This window comes from Scyliorhinus canicula, chromosome 8 (assembly GCF_902713615.1).
Source record: "Scyliorhinus canicula chromosome 8, sScyCan1.1, whole genome shotgun sequence".
Classification (NCBI taxonomy): Eukaryota; Metazoa; Chordata; class Chondrichthyes; order Carcharhiniformes; family Scyliorhinidae; genus Scyliorhinus; species Scyliorhinus canicula.
The window spans coordinates 6,723,676-6,742,342 of NC_052153.1; the positions used below are offsets into that span (position 1 = coordinate 6,723,676).

At 47.6% G+C, this 18,667-nt stretch overlaps 1 protein-coding gene across 5 annotated transcripts in view; it reads right to left on the reverse strand.

Moving 5' to 3' along the window:
- trpm3 (transient receptor potential cation channel, subfamily M, member 3) overlaps window positions 1-18,667 on the reverse strand; it is a 345,827-nt gene that overhangs the window by 86,892 nt on the left and 240,268 nt on the right. For all 5 annotated transcript variants that reach the window (XM_038804097.1, XM_038804096.1, XM_038804098.1 and 2 more), the window contains exon 8: window positions 9,912-10,035. In XM_038804097.1, coding sequence (XP_038660025.1) covers window positions 9,912-10,035 — 124 coding nt within the window. The remainder of the gene's footprint in view (window positions 1-9,911; window positions 10,036-18,667) is intronic.

Here is an 18,667-nt window from a genome sequence, read left to right on the forward strand (position 1 = left end):
TTTGGAGAGGGGAAATAAAGAGTAACTGATTCCTGTGGCTGAAAGAGCGGCCACCCGGTGATTGGCAAAACAACTAGAGGCGACAGAGCAATCTTTTCTACCTCTTGAGTGATTGGGATTTGGAATGCACTGCTGGTTTAGCACAGGGCTAAATAGCTGGCTTTTAAAGCAGACCAAGGCAGGCCAGCAGCACGGTTCAATTCCCGTACCAGCCTCCCCGAACAGGCGCCGGAATGTGGCGTCTAGGGGCTTTTCACAGTAACTTCATTTGAAGCCTACTTGTGACAATAAGCGATTATTATTTCATTTGGTGGTGAATAAGGATTCAACAAACAGGGAGACACAATGTCCCGTTGAAAGAGCTGATCCAGAATCGATGGGCGGTCTGACTGTACTATTCTATGATTCCAGAAGAGCAATGTCAATATTAAAACATTCTCTTCTACAAAGAATTTACAGTCTTGGATTCGTACAGTTTCTCATTCCAACCATCTGAGCTGTAAACGGTTCTCTTCTTCCAAACGCCCCCTTTATTAATATTTGTGTTTAATTTGTGTCCTCCTTGATGAGCTGTGGAAATGCGTGCTCCCTATTTATCCCATACAAACCCTTCAAGAGCTTGCAGGATCTACCAGGTGACCCCCAAATCTGCTCGGCTATTATGAGAAAAATCGTACCTTGTTCAAGGTTCTCTGCATTATTCTGTTTGGTAATGTGGGTGTGAAGCGGTTTGGGATGTTTAATTATGTTAATCATAGATCATAGAATTTACAGTGCAGAAGGAAGCCATTCGGCCCATCGAGTCTGCACCGGCTCTTGGAAAGAGCACCCTACCCAAGGTCAACACCTCCACCCTATCCCCATAACCCAGTAACCCCACCCAACACTAAGGGCAATTTTGGACATTAAGGGCAATTTATCATGTCCAATCCACCCAACTTGCACATCTTTGGACTGCAGGAGGAAACCGGAGCACCCGGAGGAAACCCACGCACACACGGGGAGGATGTGCAGACCGGATCCGCACAGATAGTGACCCAAGCCGGAATCGAACCTGGGACCCTGGAGCTGTGAAGCGATTGTGATATCCACAATGCTATATAAATTGGGGGCCGGTTTAGCTCACTTGGCTGGATAGCCGGTTTGTGATGCTGAGCAAGGCCAGCAGTGTGGGTTCAATTCCTGTGCCGGCTGAGGTTATTCATGAAGGCCCCGCCTTCCCAAACTTGCCCCTCGCCTGAGGTGTGGTGATCCTCGGGTTAAACCACCACCAGTCAGCTCCCCCCCCCTCAAAGGGGAAAGAAGCCTATTTCATCTGGGACAGTGGCAACTTGACCTTACCTGCTATATAAATGCAACTTAATATTGTTGTCATACACCGTACCTCTAGTAAGACCCTACTGAGTTTAAACTGTGACTTTTATATTCTTCTGAAAATGGGTGTTTCAAAAATGTAACACAACGCAAACATCTTTTACATAAGATATTAAAGTGAGGCCCTTTGTCCTATCATGTGGTTGTAAAAAGGTCCTTTGGCACTATTGAGAAGAATCCGTAGAATCCCTACAGTGCAGGAGGAGGCCATTCGGCCCATCAAGTCAGCACCGACCCTTTGAAAGAGCACCCCACCTAGACAAACCCCGGCCCCATCTCTGTAACCCCACCTAATCTGCACATCTTTGGACTGTGGGAGGAAACTGGAGCACCCGGAGGAAACCCACGCACACACGGGGAGAACGTGCAGACTCCGCACAGACAGTGACCCAGCGGGGAATCGAACCTGGAACCCTGGCGCTGTGAGGCAGCAGTGCTAACCACTGTGCCACCCTAGAAGAAGAGTAGGGGATTCTCACTGATGTCCTCGCCAATATGTATCCCTCAACCAAAATGTTTAAGGACAGATTATCTGGTCATTATTATATTGCTATCTGTGGGAGCTTGCTGTGCATAGAACGCGCTGCTACATTTCCTACATTGCAGCAGCGCCGACACTTGTAAGGTATTTCATTGGCTACCAATCGCCTTGGGGTCATCCTGAGGTTGTGAATGGCGCTACAGCAATGCATTTCTTCTCCTCTTCAACTAACGTTTTGCACAAGCTTAACTTATTAAAAGTTGGATCGATTGGCAAGTTAAGATTGTAACAAAAAAGATATTGTGAGCTCGGCTTCCTGAAAGGGCCTGGATGGATTAATCATTCCCAGTCATTAATATGAGCATCCAAATTCAAATCCTATTCCTGAAGAGATTTTCCAATTCACTCTCTAATAATGGAGTGCATTGCAAATCCAGGACTGACGAATAGGTCCCACAGGATTGTCTGTTTATGTAAGTTCCAAGCAAGCCTAAAGTATGAATGATTCAAATCCATTTTTGCTATTATCATGAATCAGCTGCCCTCTTTTCTGTAAACCTGCATTGAATACATCATGATCATAAACATTCAGTGTGCATAATTCATCAGCGCATCAACTATGTGAAGTGCATTGGTACTTCGCCTGATTCCTGGTGTTGGGAGATGATAATAGATATCCTGGAGTGATTTCAAGCCTGCCCTGTCTTCCTGGGGTTTAATGACGGTTAAAATATGCCAAAAGTTTCCTTTCCACTCAGAGGATCTCCATGAGACACCTGCTTCAGAATCACTTCTAGCTCATTATTCCTTCTCCAAACATTAGAATCTTCCAGTGCAGAAAGGGGCCATTCACCCCATCACACCTGTGTAGCCCTTTGAAAGAGCTGTCCAATCAGTCCCACTCCCTCTGCTTTATCCTCACACCCCTGCAAAATTTATTTCCTTCAAGGATTGATCCAACTCCTTTTTGGAAAGTTACTACTGAATGTACTCTGACCTCCCTTTCAGGCAGTGAGTTCCAGGTCATAATAACTCGCCGTGTAAAACATTTTCTCCTCATGTCAAGTCTGGCTCTTTTACAAATTGCCTTCAATTAAGATTAAGATCAGGGTTACCCCATCAACTTGCTCCTTTAGAAGTTGTCATCTAATTGGGTTGTTTTCTCGATACTAGTGACAGGTGGATGTACCTTTCAGAAATGGGTGTTTATCAAATAGCTGCAGTGATGTTAGTGTGTGGGTGGAGTTGAGCTGTCTGTCTGTGTTTTTACTTTTGTTTTGAGCTGAAAAGCTGCTTTGTGGCTCTGTTTTTGATTTCGTTTTCAGAGTAGGAGAACTGTATTCAAAGCAAGCAGAGGTGTAATGATCTCTCTCTATAAGCTAAAGAATGTCTTCAGCTCACTTGGTGATTTCGAAGTAATGCCGGTTTGTGTAGAGAATTTAAACCTGCTGTCTTTGTTAAATGGGGTTTAACTTATGGATGTTGCTAGGAAAGGTATTAAAGGTTACCTATAGAGTATTGTATCTGTGGGGTTACGTGTATTGGTATTTGATAAGATGTTACTGTGTGTTTATAAAATGTTAACTGGGTTCATAGAATAAATTTTGTTTTGCTTTAAAAGTATTTAAGGTCTCTGTTGCATTACACCTGGAGAGTGGGCCCTTGTGCTCCCCACAACAAAATCTATTCAAAGTTGTGGGTAAGGTGAACTCCATGATATACTTTGGTGTTCTCTTATCCCTGGCTCACAATAATAGGAAGTATAATTTGTAGTGTTAAGTGTCAAATAGCATTATCCACTATATTTTATTTTAAACAAAGATAAACAATTAAACCACTGTACTATACCCATAGTAATGTGCTTTATGGGCGGCATGGGAGCACAGTGGTTAGCACCGTTGCTTCACTGCGCCAGGGTCCCAGGTTCGATTCCCTGCTGGGTCACTGTCTGTGCGGAGTTTGCACGTTCTCCCGGTCTCTGCATGGGTTTCCTCCGGGTGCTCCGGTTTCCTCCCACAAGTCCCGAAAGACGTACTTGTTAGGATATTCTGAATTCTCCCTCTGTGTACCCGAACAGGCGCCGGAATGTGGCGACTAGGGGATTTTCACAGTAACTTCATTGCAGTGTTAAGCCTACCCGTGACAATAAAGATTATTATTATTATAACTAAACTCAGATTTGTCATCTATAGTTACAATGGTCTCTGTTTGGGTGTTTCTTGTCTGATTGCTTTACAACTCTCACTGAAAGTTTAAACTAAAATGTTGTTTATGGGCAGGATATATTGAGGTGGATCTGTGATCTAATTGAGTTTTGAGGCTCGCGCGAGTGTGTGTGTGTATATATCAGAAATTTTTCAGGCAGCACGGTGGCACAGTGGTTAGCATTGCTGCCTATGGCGCTGAGGACCTGGGTTCCAAATCCAGTCCTGCGTCGCTGTCCGTGTGGAGTTTGCGCATTTCTCCTGTGTCTCCGTGGGTTTCACCTCCACAAACCAAAGATGTACAGGTAGGTGGATTGGCCATGCTAAATGAAATGAAAATCGCTTATTGTCACAAGTAGGCTTCAATGAAGTTACTGTGAAAAGCCCCTAGTCGCCACGTTCCGGCGCCTGCCCGGGGAGGCCGGTACGGGAATTGAACCGTGCTGCTAGCCTGCTTTCATCGCCAGCGATTTAGCCCAGTGTGCTAAACCAGCCCCTATTGCCCCTTAATTAGAAAAAAAATTGGGTACTCTAAATTTGGAGAAAAAAAAAACGAGGAATTTTTCATCATGCCGGAGATCCCCACAGAGATTTTTGGATGAGCTCAAGTTTACAAAAAGTGTGCGAGCCGCAGATTTTACCACCTTTGATGTCACACGAGCTGCCTGGTAATTAATCAAATGAATCTCAAGTGGATCTTAAGTGATCACCGAATCTTATATATCCGTTTTCAAACTAAAGGCTGGTTTATGCAAATGGCAACCGCAGCTTCTGACTAAGAATTAAGGTGATTTTCCAAGGAGCCTACTTGAGAACAAAAACAAGAATTAGTCTGGCATCTGACGCTGCTTGATGCAACACACATTGAATGTGAGAGAGGCAGAACACAGTCAATTGTTGATTACTGGACATGTTACAAATCTACAGAACAGAAATGGGCCTTTCGACCCAACAGGTACTTTCTGGTGGTTGTGTTCTACAGGTGTCTTCCCCCACTCCCATCAGCCACTCCTTCTATTCCTTCCTCCTACATGCTTACAGCAAGCTCGATGATCTCACCACTCTGATTTCCCCCTATTGGATTTATTATCTTATATTTATGACACCCTTGGCACGATTCAGTGACCCCGATGCACCCACCACGTATCCGGGCGCAATGGGGCAATAGCGAGAGCCCCAAATCGGATCCTGTGCTGGGTTCCAGGACGATCGTGACTCACCCCACCCGGCGTGATCTGGATCTCGCCCTCACTGGGCGCAGCGGCTCTCGACGGAGGGGGGGGGGGGTCTCACAGGCCATTGGAGACCCCTAGGTGGTCAGGGACAGGGTAAGATGGTACCCCTGGAACCTGGGCACATTGGCACTGCCAGTCTGGCACCCTGGCAGTACGTTTTAAAAATAAATTTAAAGCGCCCAATTCCTTTAAAGCGCCCAATTCATTTTTTTTTCCCCAATTAAGGGATGATTTAGCGTGGCCAATCCGCCTTCCCTGCATATCCTTGGGTTGTGGGGGTGAGACCCATGCTGTCACGGGGAGAATGGGCAAACTCCACACGGACAGTGACCCGTGGGCAGGGATCGAACCCGGGTCCTCGGCGCTGTGAGGCAGCAGTGCTAACCACTGAGCCACCACCACCCAGTCTGGCAGACTGAACAATTAGTGGTAAGTTGTGCCTAATCTTGTTAAGATTTGATTCTCTTAAGTGGCCACCACCAGCAATGGTAACACAAACAGGACGAGGCCATTCAGCCCTTCGAGCCTGTTCTGCCATTCATTGAGATCTGTAACCTAACTCCATATACCCACTTTTGCTCCATATCCCTTCAGACCTTGCTTAACCATAGTCTATCAACCTCAGATTTAAAATCAACAATTGATTTAAAGTCAATTTTCCTTTGGCGGAGAGAGTTCCAAACTCTTACGTTTGTGTGTGAAAGCGTTTCCTAATTGTACTCCAGAGGGCTCTAATATTTAGACTATGTCCTCTACTCCTCAGCTCCCTAACCAATAGACATAGTCTCTTTAATCGACCTTGGAAGATCCCCTTAAGACCTTGAAAACTTTGATCAAATCCACCGTTAACTTTCCAAAGGCAGCATTTACTGCCCATCCGTGATTGACCTTGAGAAGATGGTGGTGAGCAATCTTCCTGAACCACTACAGCCCGCGATAGTCAAAAGCAATCCCTCTGTTAGCAGATCATTTCCTGCTTCCACAGACTTTTTGTATTTGAGATGCACAGCAACAAAACGTACAAAGACAGGGGGACTTTTAATGAATTTTTATGAAGAAACGATGCATGCCAATAATCGTGATTAAATAATAAAAACATTAATGTTCAACTGCCACAAAATCACAGCAAATAATACAGCGTAGCATTCAAATCATAAGATACAGTGGAGAATGTGCATAACAGAAATTAAACAGGCTAACTTAGAAAAAGGTAAATTATTCTGATAAAGAGTTTATACGATACACCAGGCTTTTCGACAAGATTGCAAAGTAAAGTGAGTGGCGACTTGTGTACCCCTGATTTCCGTTGTCCCATCATTAGTTGCCCTGACTTTAGTGGCCTAGGTCCAAAGCTTGGGATTTCTCTCCGTCAATCTCACTACCTCTTTCCTCCTTGAGAACACTCCTTAATACCTGCCTGGTTTGACTATGTCTTCGGTCGCCATCCCAAAGATCTCCTCATGCGGTTGGGTTCACACAAGATAATAATTCTAGCTTGCATTGAAAGACCCAAATATAAAACATGGAGGGGGCCGTCAACCATATTCACATCATCTCTTCACCTCACTTGTCAGTGTTCGAGGCTCTGTGAAAGATTTTGAGTAAAGGTGACAAATTCAAAATTATTGTCAATATTTTGTTTGGGGGAGGGTCTGCGGAACGGTGTGAGTGACTTATGGAAGAATTTTACTCCAACACATTTTAATAGCAATCTTGGTTATGTTGGTCGGATGCTTTGTAAGTCTGGAATGTAACGTGTTGATTTTGAGACAAAGTTAATTGCAGTCTAAATTACCATCTTGGAGAGATTGATGGAACAAAACCACTTTCAAGATTGCTTTGAACGACATTTCTCTATTTAACGTGGCGTTCTATCATAGATTATTCCTCAGAAAATAAGCCAGCTCAGCTCTCTTGTCTGCCAACGTTGCTCAATTTTAGGTTTCTTTGTTGCTATTGTACTTCAACAGCCTCTCTCTTTGCCTCTCCCACTCCCCTTCATCACCCCCTCATCAATCCTACCCTTCACTATCCCAGCCTCCTCTTCACAAACCCCCTCAATCCTCACCAGCTCCTCCTCTGGAGGAGGAGGGGCAGAACCCGTGTGGAAACAAGCAATTGTTTTGCTTAAAAATGAAATGGTTGAACGCGCCAATACCGATTGGCTGCTTTAGACAGATGGAGGATCTAATACATGGGGTCGTCGTCTCAATATAAGAGGTCAACCATTTAGGGTTGAGATGAAGAGAAATTTCTTCACTGTGATTCTTTGGAATTCTCTACCCCAGAGAACTGCGCGTGTTAAGTTATTACATAAATTCAAGACAGAGAGCAATAGATTTTTGGACAGTAAGGGTGTCAATAGGGAGAGGATGGGAAAGGGGAGCTTGGTGAAAGATCAGCCTTGATCCCATTGAATGGGGGACTGAATGGCCAACTACTTGATCCAATTCTGATGTTCTTTTATTTTTAACTATTTTGGAAATCTAGCAATGAGAGAGTGACTGGTAGCAGAACGGTATTGACACTGGATTAGTAATCCAGAAACCCGAGGAAAGGTCCTGGAAACCCAGGTTCGAATCCTGCCACTGCATGTGAAATTTGAATCCAATAGATATCTGAGATTAAAAGTCTAATAATGGCCATGAAACCATTGCCGGTTGCTGTAAAAAAAAAACTTAGTTCACTAAATCTGCCATCCCAACTTGGTCTGGCCTACATGTGACTCCAGACCCACAGCAATGTGGTTGACTCTTAGCTGCCCCCCTTCAAGGGCAATTAGGGATGGGCAACAAAGGCTGGCACTGCCTGTGCCACCCACGTCCCATGAGCAAATAAACAAAAGTTAGATCAACTACCCTTAAAGGTTTTGTGTGGGAGGATTGGTGTTGACCCAGTTAGGAGACGGTTATAGATTAATTCTGAACATTGTTGTACTTGGAGATTTGCTTGCATGGAGGAAGAGCGTTGTCTATCTACCATAATTATATACTTCAAAATAGTGGGCAAAATCATGGTTTCAGATTATATTTTAAAAAAGCAATGTTCTTAGACATACTGGGCAAATTAAAAAGCATTTTAAGGCATATTGCTCGCCTTACCAAGTGAGTGCAAAGCAAAGATTTATCCACTGTCCATTTTCCATGTCAAACTACTGATGGAATGGATCTTAAGACTAACGGCTAGCTTGCGAAATTCCGTGACCACTTCAGGATAGTGTAGAACCTTCAGCGGTTTTGCGGAATGACAAATACAAATCCTCCAAGGATTTTCTGTCCAGCACCTTTTGACAAAAGACTTTTAATGTTGACGACTTTTCACTCGGACCTCTGTCTCTGCAGTTTGCTCACTGCGTCTGGGATTAATACAAACTATACCTGTGTTTGAGATTATGCCGCATCAGCCAGATCCCTTTTAAAGCATAAATACATTTAAATCAGCCCCGAGAAGGAATAACATTTAACTTCCTGATTTTCAAACTGTAATAGGATTGGCAGGTGTTATCACTCCAAGTTATGCATCTTCTTAAAATTCTTCCAGCAGCTTTAGTATCTGCAAGATTGAAATAATGGCTGTGCTCCCATCCATTTGTACAAAATTTCCGCCGAATGATGTCGAGCAGAAAGCAGGAGGCGCCCGACTGGAGTTACTGACAGCAGACGAACAACATGGAACTCACTATCCAATCGCCTATGTGAAGGTTAAGATTTTAAATGGAATAAGCATTAGAATATACTGCTTTGCGGCAGGATTTTTAAAGCTTTAGTAAATTTGCTTTACTTGGGGGGGTTAATTCAATATCGTAGAAGCTTTCTGCACAGGAGGCCATTCAGCCATCATGCTTGTGCCAGCCCTTTGAAAACGTGATCCAGTTAGTTTAAAAACATTTTTTTTTTAGAGTACCCAATTCTTCTTTCTTTTCCAATTAAGGGGCAATTCAGCGTGGCCAATCCGCCTACCCTGCACATCTTTATCGGTTGTGGGGGCGAGACCCATGCAGACACGGGGAGAAAGTGCAAACTCCACACGGACAGTGACCCGGGGCCAGGTCAAACCCGGGTCCTCGGTGCTGTAAGGCGGCAGTGCTAACCACTGCGCCACCGTGCCACCCTGTGATCCATTAGTTGCCCATCTCTCTTGCTCTTTCCCCATAGCCCTGCAAAGTTTTCCCTATTGGATATTTTTCCAATTCCCCTTTTGCAAGTTGGGTAGAATCTGCTTGTGCTGCCTGTTCAGTGAGTGCGTCCCAGATCGCAACTCAGTGTGAAAACAAAATCCACCTTGCTTCGTTCAGGCAATTATCTTTTTACCCCAAAACAGCAAGAGGGTCCTTGATATAACTTCCCTTTTTTTTGCAAAAAGTGGATATTTGATTAATTGAATTCCTGAAAGATAACAATCTGCAATTTTTGGTGCCTTAGAACGTGGTCACCAGGTTGAATAATTCTCCTCCCTCGCCCTGTCACAATAAACTCCACTCTGGGAGGGCAGAATGTTACTAGCGACTGGATTTTGGTAAAAGCTCTGACCAGCTGGGTTGTGTCTGTAGTCTGTGTCTGTCCGAGCCTCCGTAGACTGCGCCCGATGCGGGACTCCCAGCCGAGCACCTTCACTCACCAGTTCCTTCTTTTTCATACACTCCATTAAAATGATGAAGAGGTGCTGGGCCTGTGTGCGACTGTAGTTGAAGGTCTTCTGGATGGTGACAAGCAGTTGGTCCCTCAAAGATTCATTGATTACCCTGGAGCGGACGAGAGAAAAGAGAGCCCTTAGAAATACACAGAGACGAGGGATGGACTGAGGTGTGACACCCAGGAACAGGAGGAGGCCATTCAACCCCCTCGAACCTGTTCTGCCATGCAATTAGATTGTGCAACAGTGCAGAACAGAATGAGGCCATTCAACCCCTCGAGCCTGTGCCCAAATTTTCAAAGGGCAATCCTACTCTCCCCATATCCCTGCAAGGTTTTCTAATTCAAACGCCAATTCCCTTTTGAAAGCTACTGTTGAATCTGTTTCCGTCACCTGATCAGGCAGTGCATTCCATATCCTATACCGTGGGCAGCACGGTAGCATGGTGGTTAGCATAAATGCTTCACAGCTCCAGGGTCCCAGGTTCGATTCCCAGCTGGGTCACTGTCTGTGCGGAGTCTGCACATCCTCCCCGTGTGTGCGTGGGTTTCCTCCGGGTGCTCCGGTTTCCTCCCACAGTCCAAAGATGTGCGGGTTAGGTGGATTGGCCATGCTAAATTGCCCGTAGTGTCCTAAAAAATAATAAAGTTAATAGGGGTTGTTGGGTTACTGGTATCGGGTGGATACGCGGGCTTGAGTAGGGTGATCATTGCTCGGCACAGCATTGAGGGCCGAAGGGCCTGTTCTGTGCTGTACTGTTCTAATTCTAATTCTAACACCCGTTGGGGTTAAAAATAAAAATAAATTAGCTTGGGCTGAAAAATTGTGGCTGATCTGTGTCGGAAACACGATCTTACCTGCTCTGGATTTGTAACCCATAACCAAAATTGATCAATCTGAGGCTAGAATTTTAATTTGACACCCCTCACATCGCGCCCCCCCCCCTCGCAAAGACAACTCCCCACTCCTGCCCCCCACCCTGGTGACAACCTCAACACCTTTTTGTCTAACCTTTAGCCAATGTGTTGGAGCTAAAGGAATGTCTGATCTTCCAGAAAGATAAATGGTAAAATCAATTTTGGTTTGTATCATTTGGTTATTATCAGGGAGCTGATAAACTTTCACCGCATCCACAAAAGAATTAGACAAAGGGCGGGAATATCTGGTCACCTCGCCGCGTGTTTCTCGGTGGTCTGCCGTTCGCTGGCAGCGGGATTCTCTCTTCCCGCCGCTGGTCAGTGGGGTTTCCCATTGAAGCCGCTGTCGGGAACCCCGTGGGCGGGCGTGCACTGCCGGTGGGAAAAGTGAATCCCAACGGCCGGAGAATTCCGGCCAATGTTTCCAGTGCGGGAACTTTGGAATGAGAACAGAATGGGAGAGGGTTTACTAATTGGCCTGAGACATTTTTAAGATACTTCCAGTTGGGCTTAAATCAGACAATACCGCCGTGATTTACCGGCCGTGACGCACCGGAACGGCACGGGTCGCGGCCGGTAAATGTCGTGTGGGGCCTCTTCTGGGATTCCCACAGTCGTGGTGCCTCCTGAGATGTATCGAGAGCTCACGAGACGTCATGATCTGGATCCCGCTCACTATGCCTATGCCTAATCTAACCGGCTACCGGGGTCCTCCAGCCTGGCTGAGGAGACCCCAGCTGGCCACTTTCTAGCACTGGTCCGCACAAACATGGGCCAGGCAGAACTGCACCCAAGGGGCCTCCTAGGCCAGTGGAGATCCCTGGGTGGTTGTGGACAGGTCAGGGTGGCACTCTGGCTCTCCCCAGCACATTGGCACTGCCAGGCTGGCACCTCGGCACTGCCACCCTGGGCTGCCAAGGTGCCCGGGTTGCACTGCCAGGCTGAGAGGGGCACTGCTAGGGTGCCAGGACGGCAGTGCCACAAGGACCGGGGCCTGAGGGGGGGGGGGCCATGTCCATGAAAGGGAGGATGAGGGGGTGAATGAAGGGTGAGGGTTGAAGGGCAGGTATGAAGGGTCCTCCTAAAGGTCGGGAGAGGTTAAGGAGGGGGGTCTTCAAGGGGGGGGGGCCTTGAAAGGGGGGGTGGGTGGGGAGACCTGAACAGACAGGGCCTCAGGGAACCCAGAGCGGGGTGTCCTCAAATTGGGGTGTGTAGGGTAATGTCCATGTGCGTGTATGTGTGCGTGTGTGGGGGGGGGGCAGCATTTTCCATGGGCCAGGGAGTGGGGAACCCTCACGCCACTTAGAGAGGGGGGCACCCTTTCAGAATGGTGGCCCGATCTCTGAGGTGCCAGTCTGTCTGGCGAGTTCAGCTCCCCAGTGATGAAAACATTTCTAATTGTGGGCTAGACCGGGGAACCCCCCCCCCCCCCCCCCCCCCCCCCCGAGGCCAGGCAGTGACTAAGTGTGGTTAAATAGCGGTGTGGAACTCGTCGACAGAACCAGTGGGAAACACCCAGCTAAACCTGCCCGAAATGACACTTAGAAACCTTTCCGTTAAATCGCAGCCCACGTATTTTAAAATCCACGTATTTATCAGTAGCCCTTATCCATCATCACTGTCTGCAATAGCCACCACTCTGTGTTGTTGAAGCTCACTCGCGACTGCACACATCACAACATTATGCCTAGATTGCCACAGACACATAACATGAAAAATTATCTGATTGACTTCATCGTTTAATCATGTTGATTCACAGAAACATTCAACAGGGCGGCAAATTTAATGAAACAAAATAGATAATAAAGCACAGTTGCTGAGGAATGAGAAATCTGGGATAAATTAACCCTTTGCTGATATTCTATCCCCTGCTAGGGTTACGGGATAGTGTGGAAGTGAGGGCTTAAGTGGGTCGGCGCAGACTCGATTGGCCGAATGGCCTCCTTCTGCACTGCATTTTCTATGTTCTATGTATATTTCCGTAATGGACAAGCATTGAAATTCCCAGTGTGATCGAGTAGCAGGACTAATTTCAGAGCTTGGCAATCCATTGGATATGACTGACCTACTCTTTCGGAAAGAGGTGCAAGAGGAGATGCAAGACTCTTTACCCATGAACAACATTGTGGGAAGGGGGCATTCCGCATGGATCATTCCTGGGACCACGACCCTTCACCAAAAAAGACATAAGAATTGGAAATCCAAAAGCGTAGTTAACGCAGAGGAGGATTCCACAGACTGAGACAGCTGAAGATGTGGTCGCCAATGGTGGAGCAATGAGGTCAGAGGTTAAGGGTCCTGCAGTGAGTAACTCACCTCCTGGCACCCCCCCCCCCCCCCCCCCCCCCCCCCCACAAAAAGCCTGTCCACCATTTCCAGGGCACAAGTCAGGAGTGAGATGGAATACTCTCCACTTGCCTGGATGAGCGCAGCTCCAACAACACTCAAGAAGCTCAACACCATCCAGGACAAAGCAGCCCCGCTTGATTGGCACCCCATCCACCAACATTCACCATCTCTACTACCGACGCACAGTGGCAGCCGAGTGCACCATCTACAAGATGCACTGCAGTAACTCAGCAAGACTTCTCAGACAACACCTTCCATATGAGGTCAGAGGTTAAGGGTCCTGCAGTGAGTAACTCACCTCCTGGCACCCCCCCCCCCCCCCCCAAAAAGCCTGTCCACCATTTCCAGGGCACAAGTCAGGAGTGCAATGGAATACTCTCCACTCTCCACAAGGGGCAGCAGGGTAGCATGGTGGTTAGCATAAATGCTTCACAGCTCCAGGGTCCCAGGTTCGATTCCCGGCTGGGTCACTGTCTGTGTGGAGTCTGCACGTCCTCCCCCTGTGTGCGTGGGTTTCCTCCGGGTGCTCCGGTTTCCTCCCACAGTCCAAAGATGTGCGGGTTAGGTGGATTGGCCATGCTAAATTGCCCGTAGTGTCCTAATAAAAAAAAGTAAGGTTAAGGGGGCGGGTTGTTGGGTTATGGGTATAGGGTGGATACGTGGGTTTGAGTAGGGTGATCATGGCTCGGCACAACATTGAGGGCCGAAGGGCCTGTTCTGTGCTGTACTGTTCTATGTTCTATACCGCAGCACGGTAGCATTGTGGATAGCACAATCGCTTCACAGCTTCAAGGTCCCAGGTTCGATTCAGCCTTGGGTCACTGTCTGTGCGGAGTCTGCACATCCTCACCGTGTGCGCGTGGGTTTCCTCCGGGTGCTCCGGTTTCCTCCCACAGTCCAAAGATGTGCAGATTAGTTGGATTGGCCATGATAAATTGTCCTTGGTGTCCAAAATTGTCCTTAGTGTTGGGTGGGGTTACTGAGTTATGGGGATAGGGTGGAGGTGTTGACCTTGGGTAGGGCGCTCTTTCCAAGAGCCGGTGCAGACTCGATGGGCCGAATGGCCTCCTTCTGCACTGTAAATTCTATGTATACCCACGGCTGCTACCCGTTAGAAGGGAGGACAACGGCAGCACCACATCACCATCCTGACTAGGAAATACATTGGCCGTTCCTTCACTGTCGCTGGGGCAAAATCCTGGAACACCCTCCCTAACTGCACGGTGGGTGCACCTACACCACAGGGACTGCAGCGGTTTAAGGAGGCAACTCACCACCACCGTCTCAAAGGCAATTAGGGATGGGTAATAAATGTGGGTAGAGCCAGCGGCGCCCACATCCCCATGAATGAAATAAAAACGAAAATCAGAGATGGGCCAGGGTTGGAGGAGCGCTGAGGTTTCAGAGGGCTGTAGGGCTGGAAGATGTTTGACAGGCAGGTGGGAAGGCAAAGGGCCAAAGGAGATAAGACTTATTTCTAAATGCTCCCTCCACCCACCCAGCTTCAGTAAAATTGGAACAAGAATTATCAGGAGCAAATTTAACCTAAACTGCTGCGATAGGGTTGAGTATAACATCAACTTTACACCCCATCGGATATTACTCTGCACGGACGTCACTGGCGACCCAGTGGGTTAAAATTAACCCATGTTCTTTCACTTCAAAACCTGCATTTAATCCAGTCAGGATAGTGAGATGAAAGTGTTTAACAGCAGCAAGGATCCCGTATTAATGATGTGAATGTAGAGCAGAAAGCAGGCTATAATATGGCGCTAATTGGTAGTATGCTGACAGGCTGTCTTGTATAATTATGGATCTATAGGATTCTCTGGTCTCGACAGCCGGGAATGCTCAGTTGTTGAGTCTATTGAAGACTGAGATCAATAGATTGACAGGGTAGCTGGCTTTGCTCTTGAGAAAAGAAGGTTAAGTGGTGAGTGGGGCTGGAATTCTCCAGCTGTTGGGCTTCCCTGTTCCCGCCGGCAGCTCACCCCCGTCCAGGGATTTCCCGGCGACGTGGGGAGGCTTCAGCGGGAAATCCCATTGACAAGCGACAGGAGTTGAGAATGCGGCCACTAGTGAAGAGCGGGCCGCCGAGATAGCTTCCTGATTAATAAGGGTTATGGGGAGAAGGCAGGAGAATGGGGATGAGAAAAATATCAGCGGAGCAGAGTCAATGGGCCGAGTGGCCTAATTCTGCTCCTGTGTCTTATGGTATAGCTGGGGATCGGAGAATACAGCCCCTGTTCTTTCAAGTTTTGATCGAGTAGATCCGAGAGAGGTTGTTTCCTCTTGTGGGGAAGAGCAGAACTAGAGGCCGTCGATATAGGATAGTTAGCTCGTTAGTTAGTTAGTTAGTAGTAGGGGACAGTATGGTTAAAGGGATAGACACTGTTCTCTGAAGCAAATAGTGAGAGTCCAGACGACTGTGTTAACTGCTCAGTGCTAGTGTTTGGGACACCTACGCAGGGTAGGAGAGGAACTTACAGTGGGAGGGGGAGAGTGCAGTTGCTATGGCCCATGCAGGTACCAACAACACAGGTAGAACGGGAAAGAGGTTCTGCATAGAGAGTATGAAGTAGTAAATTGAAAAGCAGAATCTCAAAGGTCAGAATTGCTGGAGTATTATCTGAACCACACGAAAATTGGCATTGGGTACATGAAATTTGAGAGGTGATTATGTGGCTCGAAGACTGGTGTGGGCGAAGTTGGTGTGGTTCGTGGGGCACTGGTAACAGTATTGAGGAAAGTGGGGCTGTATCGTTGGGACGGTCTACAGCTGAACCATGCTGGGCCATGTTCTTGTGAAGTGTATAACTAAGGCCATAGAGAGGGGCTGTAACCTAAACAGTGGGGGCAGATGTGATGTATCAACGAGTAGAGGAAAGAGAAGAGAGGAAGGTATGGGAAATGATAAATAGAATGTTATTATTGTCTACTGCAAGGGGTATTGAATACAAGAGTAGGGTGGCTATGCCTCAGTTGTACAGCACATTGGTGAGGCCACATCTGGAATACTGTGTTCAGTCTTGGTCTCTTTATTGGAGGAAGGATGTAGCTAAATTGGAAGTAGTTCAGAGAAGGTTTGCTAGGTTAATATCTAGAACAGGCAGGTTGTCTTACGAGGAAAGTTTGGAGAGGCTGGGCTTGTATCCGCTGGAGTTTAGAAAAGTGAGAGGCGACTTGTTTGAAACCTTTGCGACCCGGAGGGGGTATCGACAGGGTGGATGTGGGGAGGATGTTTCCCCGTATAGGAGAATCTACAACCAAGGGGTGACCGTTTAAAAATAAGGGGTGGCCCATTAAAGTCAGAGTTGAGGGAAAGAAAGATCTCTGAGAGGGTTCCGAGTCTCTGGAACTCTCTTCCTCAAAAGGCCTTTGAATATTTTTAAGGCAGAGCTAGAGGGGGTGAAAGGTTATGGGGGGGAAATCAGCAGGAATGTGGGGTTGAGGTTACAATCAGATCGGATGTGATCTTATCGAATGGTGGAGCAGGCTCGAGGGGCCGAGTGGCCTACTCCTGATCCTAATTCAGATGTTCCTATGGAATAGGAAATTCAGGAGAAAATTCTGAGAGCAGTGAGAATGTGGATCTCAATCCCACAGGGAGTGACTGACAAGCACATGAGGGTTTAGGTGAGGAAAGATGGGAGAAGGTGAGAGAGGAGCATGGAATCAATATTACATCCGACGTAATATTTAAGCCTGTCTGCCGCAGTGTAGCCTGACTTAACTTTAACAGCAGCCGGCCTCGTTTTCCAGCACTTCAGGACACCACAGAATTTACAGTGCAGAAAAAGGCCATTCGGCCCATCGCGTCTGCGCCGGCCCTTGGAATGAGCATCCAACTGCACCCTATCCCCGTAACCCAGTCACCCCACCTAACCTTTTGGACACTAAGGGCAATTTATCATGGCCAATCCACCTAACCTGCACACCTTTGGACTGTGGGAGGAAACCGGAGCACCCGCAGGAAACCCACGCACACACGGGGAGAACGTGCAGACTCCGCACAGTCACCCAAGGTTGGAATTGAACCCTGGACCCTGGAGCTGTGAGGCAGCAGTGCTAACCACTGTGCCACCGTGCCTCCCTTAAAATTATCCTTTCATGGGCAGGTAAGATAAAGTCACCAGGGTCCCAGATGACCATAGGCTGCTTTCCCCTTTGAGGGGGGGGGAGCTGACTGGTGGTGGTTTAACCCGAGGATCACCACACCTCAGGCGAGGGGCAATTTTGAGAAGGCGGGGACTTCATGGATAACCTCAGCCAGTACGGGAATCGAACGCACACTGCTGGTGTCGCTCTGCATCACCAACCTGCTGCCCAGCCAACTGAGCTAAACCAAGTGTCTTACAGCCAGGGGGCTTGGGAAACCCGGCAGCAAAGGGGAGATGGAAGCGGTCAGATTCAGCAGGTAAGTAAATTTATAAGAGCAGCAAGTATACCTCAGCCCCTCAAGTGAATGTTCTGTTGAATACAGCCACCACTGCTGTGAATGTCCGAGCACTCCGAACTTTGACCTTTCCCCCTGATGACTGACCTCTTCCCATTCTGTCGCCACCCACCAAAGCCTGATTTTGTTTTTTGTCCATTATTTCATGGGACACGGCCTTCACTGGTCAGGCAAGCATTTTTTTAAATGACCCAATCTCCTTCTTTGATTGCTGGAGGGCCCTCTGTCAAATCAGCCTTCTGCTGCAAGAACCAGACGTACTGTCCACCTGGCCGACTCTCGGCAAAGTGTGGGGGGGGGAGGGGGGGGGGGGGGGGGGGACCAAAACAATTTGGGAATGCATCCGCATGCTTAGAATTTCCCAGTTCTATATTGCTGCAAACACTCTCTCCCATTCAGTCCCCGTGTATATCCACGCCCCCCGCTCGGTTGTACAGGTGCCGTTTCTACACACAGTCTGGAATGTTCCGATCCCATCGAAGTCAACAGACCTTTGGAAGATTCGCCACATCCACTGCTGGGGAATCTGCCGGGGTGGAGTTGGAAAATTCCAGCCTAAGTGCCGAGCAGTCGAACCGTGACCTTGAATTACAAAACCGTACTATTCAACCCATCAATCTCTCCCTGTATCAGCCACTGCATCTCATAGCTTTTATTCCCTGTCACCTTTAACAACCCTCTTTTCATTCACAGGGACCCGTTCCTTGCAAACAAAAGGAATATGTCCAAGCCGTGCACCTTTTCCGATTTACCCAGGAACTTGGGGAGCCGATAGTTCCCTGTTGCTTTCACCATGGCAGCACCTTGGCCAATCAGGATCAACATGTCAACCAATCAGCGCCTTTTCTCCTGTAGTATAAATTGTTGCCACTGTTTGAAATAAGATATAGGAGCAGAATTAGGCCACTTGGCCCATCGGGTCTGCTCCGCCATTCGATCCTGGCTGATCTCGTCCTGGTTTTAGCTCTGCCATCCTCCCCGTTCTCCATAACCCTTCAACCCAATACCAATTAACAATC